General features: G+C 36.3%; 1 protein-coding gene across 1 annotated transcript in view; it reads left to right on the top strand.

The window, feature by feature from the left end:
• The window catches only part of LOC121426822 (protein eyes shut homolog), a 70,267-nt gene that overhangs the window by 30,840 nt on the left and 26,573 nt on the right, over positions 1–12,854 (top strand). Inside the window, exons 29-38 of the mRNA XM_041623224.1 lie at positions 182–262; positions 605–699; positions 1,037–1,181; positions 1,619–1,793; positions 2,187–2,359; positions 2,874–3,092; positions 5,466–5,899; positions 6,750–6,894; positions 7,211–7,424; positions 7,960–8,046. Coding sequence (XP_041479158.1) covers positions 182–262; positions 605–699; positions 1,037–1,181; positions 1,619–1,793; positions 2,187–2,359; positions 2,874–3,092; positions 5,466–5,899; positions 6,750–6,894; positions 7,211–7,424; positions 7,960–8,046 — 1,768 coding nt within the window. The remainder of the gene's footprint in view (positions 1–181; positions 263–604; positions 700–1,036; positions 1,182–1,618; positions 1,794–2,186; positions 2,360–2,873; positions 3,093–5,465; positions 5,900–6,749; positions 6,895–7,210; positions 7,425–7,959; positions 8,047–12,854) is intronic.

Below are 12,854 nucleotides of genomic sequence, written 5' to 3'. Positions count from 1 at the left end.
TTCAAATTGGAATTCAGAGAGAGAGAGACACACACAGACACAGACATGAATAATTCGAAAAAATGTGTGATGAGAGAGAGAAAAAAATCAAATGGGCAATGTTCAGTCATACCGATGTACAAGAATATCTAATGACAGAATTCATCAGTGCTTTCCGGGTATTTTTTGTTTATTTTTGTAGGAGAAGGAAGTAATGGAGATGATTATTTATCTGTTGGCATTCAAGATGGCTACCTATTGTTTCATTTTGATGTTGGTTCAGGTAAGATCTCTTTCATATAAATATATTTATTTTAATGTGATGTAGGAGAAATATGAAAAAGAAGTAAGTGGTCAAATAAATTTTTAATTAGTGTTTGATGGTGCAAAATCAGAAAATTACGAATTGTTAGTATTTGTTGAACATGTTTGCAGTAAGCCATTGAAGTGTCCTGGGTCCTTGACTCAAAGGCTTATTAGCAGTTGTCAAATTGGAAATACTTATTTTAATTGGTTTCTGATCAGTCCTTTGACAAGAAAATATAAGAAGACACAAACTTTGGGCAATTATCAAAAGAGCTAACTTTTTGATAATCAGTGTACATGCATTTTATTGGTGATACAGGTGAAGGAATCTTACGAAGCCCTCAACCCATTGACCTGACTGCACCGTTTCATACATTGCAGATAGGACGTCATAGGAGAGAAGGATGGATGCAGGTAAGATTGATGACAGAACAATGCAAGATATTCAGTGTTAATATTCAGTTGCTTGTAGTTAGAATAGCAACATGATAGTGATGAAAACAAAACAGGATGATGCTTTCGAGAAAAATTGGTAATGTTGTTTTGCTCTTTCTGATGTTGATGATTGTATGATGAATGTAATAAAGGCCTTGTTACTGTTTGTGCAAGTATTGTTCTGTAATATAAAAATAAAAAGATTGTTGGATTCTTTCATGTCATGTAGATGATAAGATGGAATGAGGTTTGTCTGATGTATCATTTTAGCAATAAGAAATTGATTTTCAAACACTTCTTTTCTGTGTATCAACAGTTGGACAATCAGTTGAATGTCAGTGGTACCACACAAGGCCCTCTTATTGGTCTCAATACTTACCGTGACCTCTATGTGGGGGGTCATGATACCACAGAAGTTCATTTACTACCAGACGTGGTGGACTATGCTGAGAGCTTCAAAGGTAGTATGATCAATTTATATGATTCACTTTTTATTACTTTTATCATGATTGTATTTCTCGTCTCATTTGTAAAGTGATGCTGCTATTATGGCAAATAATAGATTTTGAGGTTTAAAGGAGTGTTAATTGACATTAACTTGGCCTTGTAACATGCGCCTGTAATCCAAGCTATGTGTGGAAGTTACAAATCGATTCAGAGGTTTGAGCCCTGGTCACGTCTTTCGGATGGTGGCGTAGAAGGTCGGTCCCAGACATAAATAATCATATCTGATTGATACACGTCTGACAGAAGTCAAATACATGTACACACAACTATCAAGACACAATTTTCAACACCAAAAAGACATTTTTTAGTTATTTGATCCATTCAATTATTAAATACTTTTGAAATGTGCATATAAAATGGTTGTCATTCTTTGTTTAACTCCATTATGCAGGATGTATTTATGACCTTGAAATAAACTCTGGCCTGTACGGATCCTTTGTTGCCCCTGGCAATCCACCTGGTCATGTGGATGTTGGTCTCAATGTCGGTCAGTGCGGTCATCCAGAGTGTGCTCTGAATGAATGTCAAAATGGAGCTGATTGTATAGATCTTGGAGCTTCTTATATGTAAGCACTATTACTATTCTAACTTGTTTTCAGATGTTTGATAATTTTTTTCTCAACGATGATGATGATGATAAAGGTGATGATGATGATAAAGGTAATGATAATGATGATGATGATGATGATGATAAAGGTGATGAGGATGATGATGAAGATAATTATGGTTATAGTGATTTTAGTGGATAAGATGACAATGGTAATATTGAGAATTTCCACATTTGTTGATGATGATTGAGATAAAGAGGAGTAAAAGGAAGATGAAGAGGGCAAGAGAGAAAGAAAGAGCAGGGGAAGGGGAGGGAGAAGGGTAAGATGAAGAAGATCGAGATAACAATTATACTGGTGTGATGATAGTGGCAGTGATACTGATGGGAACTATAATTCTCGTTTTTGCAGATGCAACTGTACAGCTGGATGGAAAGGTCCTCTCTGTGCAGATTTAATAACCGTCTGTGATGCAGAACACCCTACCCCTCATGACTGCTCAGAGGGGTCCATTTGCACACCCCTCCCTGTAGGCTTTGAGTGCCAGTGTCCTTTGGGAAAGACAGGACCAAGATGTAATGAAGGTACATAGGCTGTACAAAGTGTGATTATTATTATTATCTTTTGATTTCCCTCTGTAGTCTAATTGTGACCACCTGTATAGAAGGACTGGTCTAGTGGCTTAATTGTGGATAGCACTCAGTAATAGTGCAAGTTCAATTGATTAGCTCATTGAGACTCAAATCATTGATAACTCACTGGCTTGGATAGATAACTTCAAGAGTTATATTCACTATCAAAGCATGGATACAAAACATAGTAAACATAAGAAACATGCAATGTAAACATTAATTTTTTTTTCTTCCTATGAATTAAGCACAGAGGCATCAGACCATGGTCTATGTAAACTGGACTACACATACAGACCCCTTTTCTTACCTGTCTTTAGCGTTCTTTTTACACATTTTTCAGTTAGTGCTATATCCACTTTCAAAGCAATGGCAGTTCATCTATTATGTTAAAGGATACTGGTATAATATTGGCATAGGATATGACAAAAATTAAGAACATTTCACTCATGCGTTTTATCTCATGCAGATATTGTATTCAGTGACCCACTATTTGAGGGTTCTTTGAGCTACATGTCTTTCACAAGAACCACCAACCTCCGCTTCCAAACTGACATCATGATAGAGTTCAAACCCTTGTCAAACACTGGTCTTCTATTCTACATTGCCAGTCAGCTTACACCATATTCAGGAGATTTTCTAGCAGTGTCTCTCACACAAGGCTATCTTGAGCTCAGGTATTCACTTGGTGAGTATAAATAAACATGGTTCCACATTCTGTCACCTATATGTTTGTATGCGAGTGTGTTTCAACTATGCAGATTTGCACCATGAAAGATATCGGTCAAGTTCTGTTATATCTACTCTTCATACATCTGTAAATCTTCAAGAGAATGAGTTTATAAATACCCTAGTCCAAATGCATTTTGCAAGGTTTAAAGCTATCATCTGCTTGCATACGAATGAAATGTGTTACAGATTTATATGCATTCTAAGAATTTATACGTGTTCACTTGGTTATGGCAGAAGGGGGATCTGAATTTTGATCAAGGATTTTCCATGTGATAATGAAATTAGTTGGTGCATCAGATTCATGAAAAAATGCTTGAAATTTGCTGTAGAAGTAGATGAGTGTATAACCTTTTTTTATACATATTTGGAAATGATGCTCTTAGTATCATTTGATCTTAGTATCATATTTAAAGAATTAACTCAATATAAAATTTAAAAAAACAAGTGAAAATTTGGTATTACTAGTAGATGGGAAGTTGAGAAAAAAGATGGAAGTAATAATGAAAAGTGAAATACATAAGAAGGGATGGAAATGAATAATGTTTATACTAAGCCTGAGTCGAATCGATTTTAAAATCGGTGTTCGATCGATGTCATCGAACACCGGTGCAGATTTTGCAAAATCGGTGCATCGAAAAAAAAAAAATACGTCGGCCGGCCGATTCGTTTGGATCACACAATCAATCATCAAAATATCAGTAATGTCCAACTTGACTACTACTTACTTGATTTCTATTGCCCCCCAAATGAAACCGATTGTGTAATTATGATGCCTATTCACCATTAATTTGAAGTTTATTTCGATCATACTTCGAGTCTTACTCGTCTGCTCGTGCTGAGATAATTTATGCACGATGAATTCATGAATGGAAGTCATGGCCATCGATCGTGCATGCGCAGTACTGTTCTTTAATCAAACCAGAAAATGGCCGGAGATTGACGCGATCAACGTAAAATAAATCTTGCTTTCATGAACAATATTAATATCATGACCACAGAACATTATTTAATCGTAATATTTAACAATAATTTGCATATGATAATCATTAATATGAATTTAGAGCTTGATGTGAAACGTTTGTATTTCGTTTCAATTTTCAATGGCGGACATCTCATGACGATCGACTTGAATTGAGTCGAGAGAGTGCACTTGTCTAAAAAAAAAATTGATTCTCGAACATTGCCTACATTCAAAAACTCTTTTCAAGATCGTAATATAACCATATAATAAAATTTTACATGACAAAACAGAGAAAATTGCGTTTGATATTTTTTTCCCATCAATTTGAAGCTAGTTTGTGCCCAACTTTGGGCTCTGATTTCATGAATGGAAAATATGTCATACGTCATCGAACACGCATGCGCATTGTGCTTCTTTTCTCGGAGCTCGGAGAAGACGTCCAGAGATGGAATAACAAAAGAAATAATGCCAGTATTAATTTATCCATATACATAACATACTTTGCTGACATCGTCAATATTCTTGGTATGACCATAAAATCTTGCTAAATCGTAATAATTTATATGAATTTAGGGCTCGATTCGAAACATTCGTATTTATTTCGATCGCATTCTCAATATTGTGTCAACAAAAAAAATGATTATTTCTCGAACATCGTCATAACTCATATTCCACAATCTTTCCTCACAATCGTTATATCAGCATTGAATAGCAATTCAAATGACCATCCACAGAAAATTACGTATTTATTCGCATAAATTTATTTGGAACTCATTTTGGAGCCAACTACACAATCTCAGGCAAGTTATAGCGCTCAGCTCCGTTGGTTGCATTTGTTTGCTGGCGCTGACAAGCACGCCTGTCATTTCGGGAGAGTGAGTGTACGGGGCCGGCTGCGGACGGGGCTGGTGAATGAACTGCGAATGCTAGTTGACCGATATTCATTCGGATCGACTCTGCGTGATTCATGTCTTTATTATTGTTTCACTTTAAACTTATATGTTGTCATCTGCAAATATCATTGTTGAAGATATTTTGGGAAGAATTCTGAATTGGTCCCCGGCCTTTTTTGTGTGTGTTTTGTGGTCATGGAAAATACAAACGAACTTTGCTCTGTCATATCTGCTTGTGCAACGCTCACCCGGCTAACGCCAGCGCATACCGTCAGTGCGTAGTGCATGCATAGCGCATCGACGCGATGGCCGGAGCAAATTTTTTCCCGCCTTCAATATTCGATGCATCGATGTTCGATCGAATTAAAGCTGTCGAACACCGGTTTTCAAAATAATCGATATGACTCAGGCTTAGTTTATACTTCCTCAGAATGTTTTTGTTATACTTCTTATTATTTGCAATCCCTGTTATAAGATGGTCAAGGTGATCCTGCTACTCTGAGGACAGCAAACAGAGTTGACATCACAACAGACACCTGGTACACAGTAGAGATCAACAGGATCAACCAAAATGGCATCCTTCGCTTCAGAGATGAAGAGATCTACCGTAGCGCTCCAGGAAGTTTCATCTCCCTTGATATCAATACAGACATCTTTATTGGTGGTGCGCCCTCGCTTGATGGTGTACATCCAATGGCTGTTGAGGGCGTTATCACCAGCTATCAAGGTTGTGTGCGCAGGGTGGTTGTTAATGGACAGGACGTGGACTTGACAGTATCTGGAGCATCGGCAGGACAGAACGTTGGGGACTGCGATGGGACAGGATGTGGATACAACGTGTGTAGGAACAACGGTACTTGTTCACCAGTAGATGGCAGTGCACAAGATTTCACTTGCCAGTGTCCAATGGTAAGTTCTTGTGATTGACCCTAGTTCATTTTTCTTAGCAGGCTTGTACATTTTACTTTGATTTCTTCTGTTTATACATTGCCTCTTCTATTACTACTTATGGTTTGCAGACTTATCATTACATATAGGCACCAGAGCTACATCTTTCATGCAGAAATGCAGCATATGCATTTTTCTTAATTAATCTTCACATTCATCCTAGATAAAATAATGAGGAAGTTAGGAAAGCAACAATGCCACTGTTAAAGTGGTATGAAATGTGTCATACATCAGTATGTTCTACTTATGCTTTAGAACTTAAAAAGAATTGATTGCAATCTTAAAGTGCTGAAAAGGAAAACAAGACCCAATGTATTCATAAATCAACTGGTATGTACAAATGTTTATTTAGATGAGGCATGACGATGTCATGTACTGCCAGAATACATGTTGACATGCCAGGGGTTATGTTGCACTGGTAAGGGATTTACTTATACATACATTGATTATAGGTAATTTGCTGTGATTGAATAATTAAAAAATTCAAACTCTCTTTAATGAAGCATTCAAATAGACCTTTCCATATACTTATGCCAACTGTAATTGATTAATGTTGATGTTGTTTAAATGTTATTCTAATTAATTCCTTGTAATTCCTTATGTTGTATAATTTTGATTCTGTAAAGTGCATTGAGGGTCCTTGCAGGTCTGAAATGCACTATATAGGACTTCATTATTATTATTACTTCTAACCACCTGATCACTGAATGTAAAAAAAATCCAACAAAAGCACCATTGAGTAATAGAATTATGTTCCTCAGCCATGTCTGAGTAGGAATATGTAAAATAGTGTTTTTTCTCTCTTTTTCAGCCATTCACTGGAGCAAGGTGTGAGGTGTCTATAAACTGTGCCAATCATCAGTGTTTGAATGATGCTATCTGTTTACCAGACGATGATGCCCAGAGCTACAGCTGTGGATGTATGCTTGGCTGGCAAGGAACATTCTGTGAACAGAGTAAGTAATGCTGTCATAGGTTTAATGCAGATATGGAACCGTACTGAAAGGACTTGTCTCTGTTTTATAGTTCAGCTGAAAAGTTGAAATGTTCTTATATTATCATAGCTTTAGCAATTCATGAAATGAAGTAATGATGGAGAAAATTTGGCCCAGATGTACAAAAGGATGATTATATTATGGAATTGCCCTATAATTATGCATATGAACATTAATTCTGCATGTTCATTTTGTACTTTTAAACATGAACCTGAATATTGTATTTGATCACTGTATTTACTTGATCTTATTTGATTTGATTTAATTTCCATACAAGGTGTCAACATCACTACTGCCCGATTCACTTCATCCAGTCACCTTTACTTCCAAGATGTGAACTTTGACCTTTCCAACAAAACAACGACTTCCCTCTCCTTCAACTTGAGTACATCAACCCTTCAGGGTTTGATCCTGTGGAATGGAGAACCAATCACAACAGGTGTTACTGACTATTTAGCCATTGGTGTCCAGAATGGCTTCTTGAAAATAAGGTGAAGAGATAATATGCTGTTTGGCTAACAAAACCTTTTATCTAAAAAAAAAACCCTCAGATGTTTGGAAAAAAATAAAGAAGACTACCATAATATTATTATTATTATTATTTGTAGGGCAAGTGGCTCAATATTTTTTAGAGAGTTGATATTCTAACAGAATAACCCAGGATATAGGAACAAGTCATTTAAATGAAAATAATTTGCTGAAATATGTAGAGCATAAGCATTGGTAGATTTGAATTGAAATGTGGAGGGAAGAAACTTGTTTTTGCCACTTCATCTTTATCATTTTACTGTTACAATTTTAACATGCTACTAATTTTGCATGCATGAGATTCAGTCATCAAATCTTTATTAACCATGATCTATTTCTTTTGTTTCAGCATAACAACAATTGTTTGATAGCAAATTCCAGAAAATGTTTTTTTTTCTGTGGGGTGGGGTGCATATAAATATTTATTTACTCAATATATCTGTATAGTATACACACATATTATCTCAACTATATTTCATTTGTTTGTCATTTTGATAGCATCAATCTTGGACATGATTCATACGGTCATATACTTCATTCAGAATTTATATCCGATGGTCTTTGGCATGCTGTGATTATCACCAGGTAAGATAAAAATGAAGTCTGACAATCTCATGAATTCAGTATACTACATTGGTTACTTACAATAACTACACACACCTGTATCCAGTTTGTGATATTTTTTCAAAGATATGATCATTCCCTATGGATTCCATATAACAGCACACCTGCTGCATTTTGGGGGGAAATAAATGATGTGAAGATACAAAAAACATAACATAGTTTGTTTGTAACAAAGAGATGTTACTTAATTTTTTTTACTATAAACTCAAGTAATGAAATATTTAATATAAGGATCAGGGTTCTATGCTGTGATTTCTTAGATAAAGATTATGTTGATACTTTGAATTTACCAACACAAGTAACTAGACTATCAGATTTATGCCTCTTAACACAATTACAGTTTTGATATTATACTTGATATCAAGCAGAAGTCTCGAGGAAAATACGTTTTAATGAGTAAATTAATCATGAGATTGACTTTATCACTTTTATTTCAAATGTCTCTGATCTGATGTTTATCAAATTGGTAATGAGGACAGACTTTCACATGCAATTATGGAAACTGTGAACACATGCAATTATGGAAACTGTGTTAGTTTTGTTGTGTATGCTCCAAAGTAAATTTTAGCTACAACATAAATTATACGTAAACATAATCTGATCAATATCAGAGATGCCAACCCTCCCGATTTCATCGGGAGGCTCCCGAAAATTCATCCCAACTCCCGCCCTTACGATTACCATCCTTATCCTCCCGAACTTACGATTTTTTTTGCATTGATCAAATTGGATTGAAAGGACATGTATCGTCTGCTAACTTTAGCATGTAGTACATGTAACTCCATTGCGTTCGCTGCTACTAAATTCTGTGTGAAAAGTAGACAAATAAGGAGCAGCGAAAAGCTGGTGCATGTGATATGCCTGACGGGAATCCACTGTGCACCAGGCCGGTAGGCGAATTTTTTTTCCGTACTTTAACGCGCAAAAAACCCATGTGCGCATGCGCTTGGACTTTGCCAAATTCGCACTTCTCGCCTCGTTCTCAAATTCAGCGCACACGGCGTAGTCTTTGCACACAGACTCTATTTGCTAGTATGACGAGCCCACGTGGATTATGGTGCTATACGAGTCTGCATAGTTGCATGATTCAGACCCTAATGGGCCTATTAAATTGTTATTATATTATCCTTCATAATCAATATGCGATTAATAGGGCACTTAATTGTACTTTGATTTAAAAAATATAAACAAAATGCAATTGTATAATTATGTGAAAGTATCCTATACAATGTATACGTTCACACAATTTTAGTAGATTTTGGCTCGCATATAAACTTCTATTTGCTTGCGCTCGCAACATGTATTAACAGTATACAAGGTACCGTAATTGTCAAGCTCATGCGCATGCGCTTGACACGCAGTGCACTCGAGCGGATTATAATGCAGCAGCACCAACCGCACTTGATTGGATGAAAGTTCACGCTTCAAAGTTCAAGACAAGTTCGTTCAAAAGTTGTCCATCATGACGTTGTCATTGTGTGCTTGTTGTAATGCTAGTCAGGATCCAGGGTCTCTAAACGATTTAGAGGTAAGTTTTAAGTTAAGTGAGGCGTACTTAGTCAGTGGGTCAGTGACTAAAAACACAGTCACTACACTAGTCACTAGGCCCTTGTGTTAAACGTTGAGGCCTAGATCTACCGGTAAGTTAGGCCTACGTTACAGTTCAATAGGCTACAGTCAGAGTTACAGGTATAACTGGGGCTGGGCGTTGTGGCGTGCGCCTGTAATCCAAGCTGTGGGGAAGTTACAAATTGATGCAGAGGGTCGAGGTTCGAGCCCTGGTCACGTCTTTCGGATGGTGACGTTAAAGGTCGGTCCCAGACGTAAATAATCATATCTGATTGATACACGTCTGACAAAACTCAAATACACACACACACGGTAGTGTATCTGACAGTATAGCTAGGCTATAGATCTACACGTAGTAGTACACGTTGTGATGGTGGGCCCCAAGTCAAGACCAAGACAAGTCTGCGCACATAACGATTTGAGTTGAGATTAACATGAATTTTTGTTTATTTCACAAAATCTTTCAGTTAATAATGTTCCTTATAGATATAGGCCTACATGTATAATTATGAGTGAGTGTGCCAAATATCTCGTAAAAAATTGACAGAAATAGACTCTACTAGGCCTAGGCTAGGCCCTATAGGCTATAGGATTTTCTTGGAAAAAACCTCGGGCGGTCATTTTCAATTTCAGATTGAAATAAACATGTCTGCGTACACATTCAGTTGATTCACTTGCACACGATTCAGATTGATGAGAGAAAGGCTGCATTTTGAGGCTGTCTCATGAAATGCCCCAAAATAATTATTTTTCCACCATTTTTTAGTCGGATTTTTAAATGAATATCTGTCTATGTCATGCAAAAGTTTGTGTTCGTTGCATATCTTCCTTGGGTCTCCTAGTAGAATCACGCAGATACAGGTAGACTCTACCGTACGTGTGTGTTTGTGTGTGTCCGAAATCATGTTACCATGGAAACAGGATATTATACAAAAAGAATTGGGTAAAAATCTTGCGATTTGAACTACTTCGTCAGTTTTCAACCAATTCTGCAGAAATTTTACTCACACCTTGGCCTAGCTAGAGGTAAAGATGTGAAAGAGACATTTTTGCCATTGTCAGAGATAGTGTTGCCATGAAAACCACATACTCTTGCCAGAAATGCAGGAAATATCCTCTTCAGGCTTGTGGATCAAACTACTTGCCCAGATTTTAGCTAGTGCTCAGAAAAGTTGACACAAATCTTAGTCATGGGGTAAAGATTCATTTCCAAATTTCTTCAAAGCTGTAAAATGTTAACGCCATAGGTCGAGGGGGGGGGTATTAATCACCTTCAGTGATATTTTTATATTTTTTGTTAGTGTGGGGAGGTTCTTAAAAACTGACAACATCTATAGTATCCCACAATTAGTAACCATCTGGAATAAAATAATTGGAAAAAACACTCTCCCTGACAAGTATTCCTCCTAACTTCTTTTAATGCCCCCGCAGACGAAGTGCAATAAGCATTGCCCTCCGTCCTTCCATCCCCCCAATTGGTTTCCATGCGATAACTTGAAAAATATTTACAGGATTTAAAAAAAATTTTGTGTGTAGGTAGATGACACCAAAATGCAGGCTAAGTTTGAATTCAGAATCTGCAGGTCAAAGGTCACAGGTTATTAAATATGCGAGTCGGTTTCTGCTTGATAACTTATGAAATATTCAATGGATTACAAAAAAATTTGGTGTGTAGGTATATGACACCAAAATACAGGGTATTTTCGAATTCAGAGTCTGCAGGTCGAAGGTAAAGGTCACAGCTCATTAAATATGCGAATTTGTTTCCGCATGATATATACATATTGGTTTATGCACAAGATTAAGTTCAATCACATTGAATGTATTTCTGATTGCGTTAAGTGGGGCGTCAGTGTAATTTGGACACGTCAAATTTCTAGTATGAAGCTAATAAACTGGAATTATTCAAAAGTCAAAGGTCATTTAGGGTCAGTAAGCTTTGGCCACGTAGGGGGTATTTATTGTTGCATTGTCATCATAATTTAGAAAGTTTATGGATAGAATGAATGAAATGTGGACAAAGGTGTAATCAAGTATCACTGACAAATCTTAGGTGACTGTTCAAATGTCATTTATAGTCAGTGAACGTGGTATTATATTGTTGTGTTGGGGTTGGATCGATTGCACTTTAACTTTCAACCAGACTTTAAATGAGACGAAGCAATACAAAGCCTGTACAGTTCATATATACATTTATAAAATACTTGATGATGAAGATGATTATAACAAATAATACAGGAACATTAGTAAGTCTGATGGTGACTATACTCTCTAAACTCCAATCTCTAATATATCTGTATGCTGGAACAATCTGTAAAGTCATCTCTAACCAATCTGTAATAATCTATAACCAATCTGCATTCTCTGAAGAAATCTGATTTTGGTTTAAAAGTGAACCCTGCCTTTTATATTGGTCTGGTCTAGACTCTTTACAACCAAACAGGTGTTGGTCAACCTTGGACACTTGACCAAAGCAATCTGTATGTCATAACTTTACTCTGAATTGGGGGAGTTGACCTTTTTGGGAGAACATGAAATGTAGGGCAAGTCCAAGAATTCGCGCGCGTTACGTATGGGACATTTCAGAGGCTTTAATGACCTGAAAAATAGTGTTAGAAATGACTTTGATTAGATTGAATACCCTCATGATGTTAGACATCTAGGAGAAGAATAATCATGCAAAAAATGGTGACATATGACCTCGACCTTGACCTTTTAGAGAGAAAAGATGTGCCGTTACGTATGGGACGCAGAAAAAAGACAATTTTTCAAACATTTTTTTCAAGTTGAGAATTCTCTGAAAGTATTTCATTTGACAACTTGTAACTTAGTGTGATAGAAGTCACAATACTATAGTATATCTAAGGCAAGTTTCATGTCATATGCCAAATACTTCTAATTACAGACTCTAATTAAACAAATTAATGACATGTTACGTATGGGACAGTTACGTATGGGACATTTTGTCCCCATAGAGAACGTACACAATTTTCCCTATAATTCAAATAATTGAAATAATTTAAAATATAGAAATAACAAAAGAGTGTCATTCTTTTACAATGTTCTATTGAGACATATTTGAAATGACTGAAAAGGAAATTGGTCATTTCAACATTTTTTTTCTTGCTTTTCATGGTTTCATGAATTTCTTATGTATTTCTATTGTTTTTTATTTTTTTCATATTTTTCAATATTCACAA

Source organism: Lytechinus variegatus, chromosome 1 (genome assembly GCF_018143015.1).
Source record: "Lytechinus variegatus isolate NC3 chromosome 1, Lvar_3.0, whole genome shotgun sequence".
NCBI lineage: Eukaryota > Metazoa > Echinodermata > Echinoidea > Temnopleuroida > Toxopneustidae > Lytechinus > Lytechinus variegatus.
The sequence above is the reverse complement of the archived record's forward strand: the minus strand, read 5'-3'. Positions and strand labels throughout refer to the sequence as shown.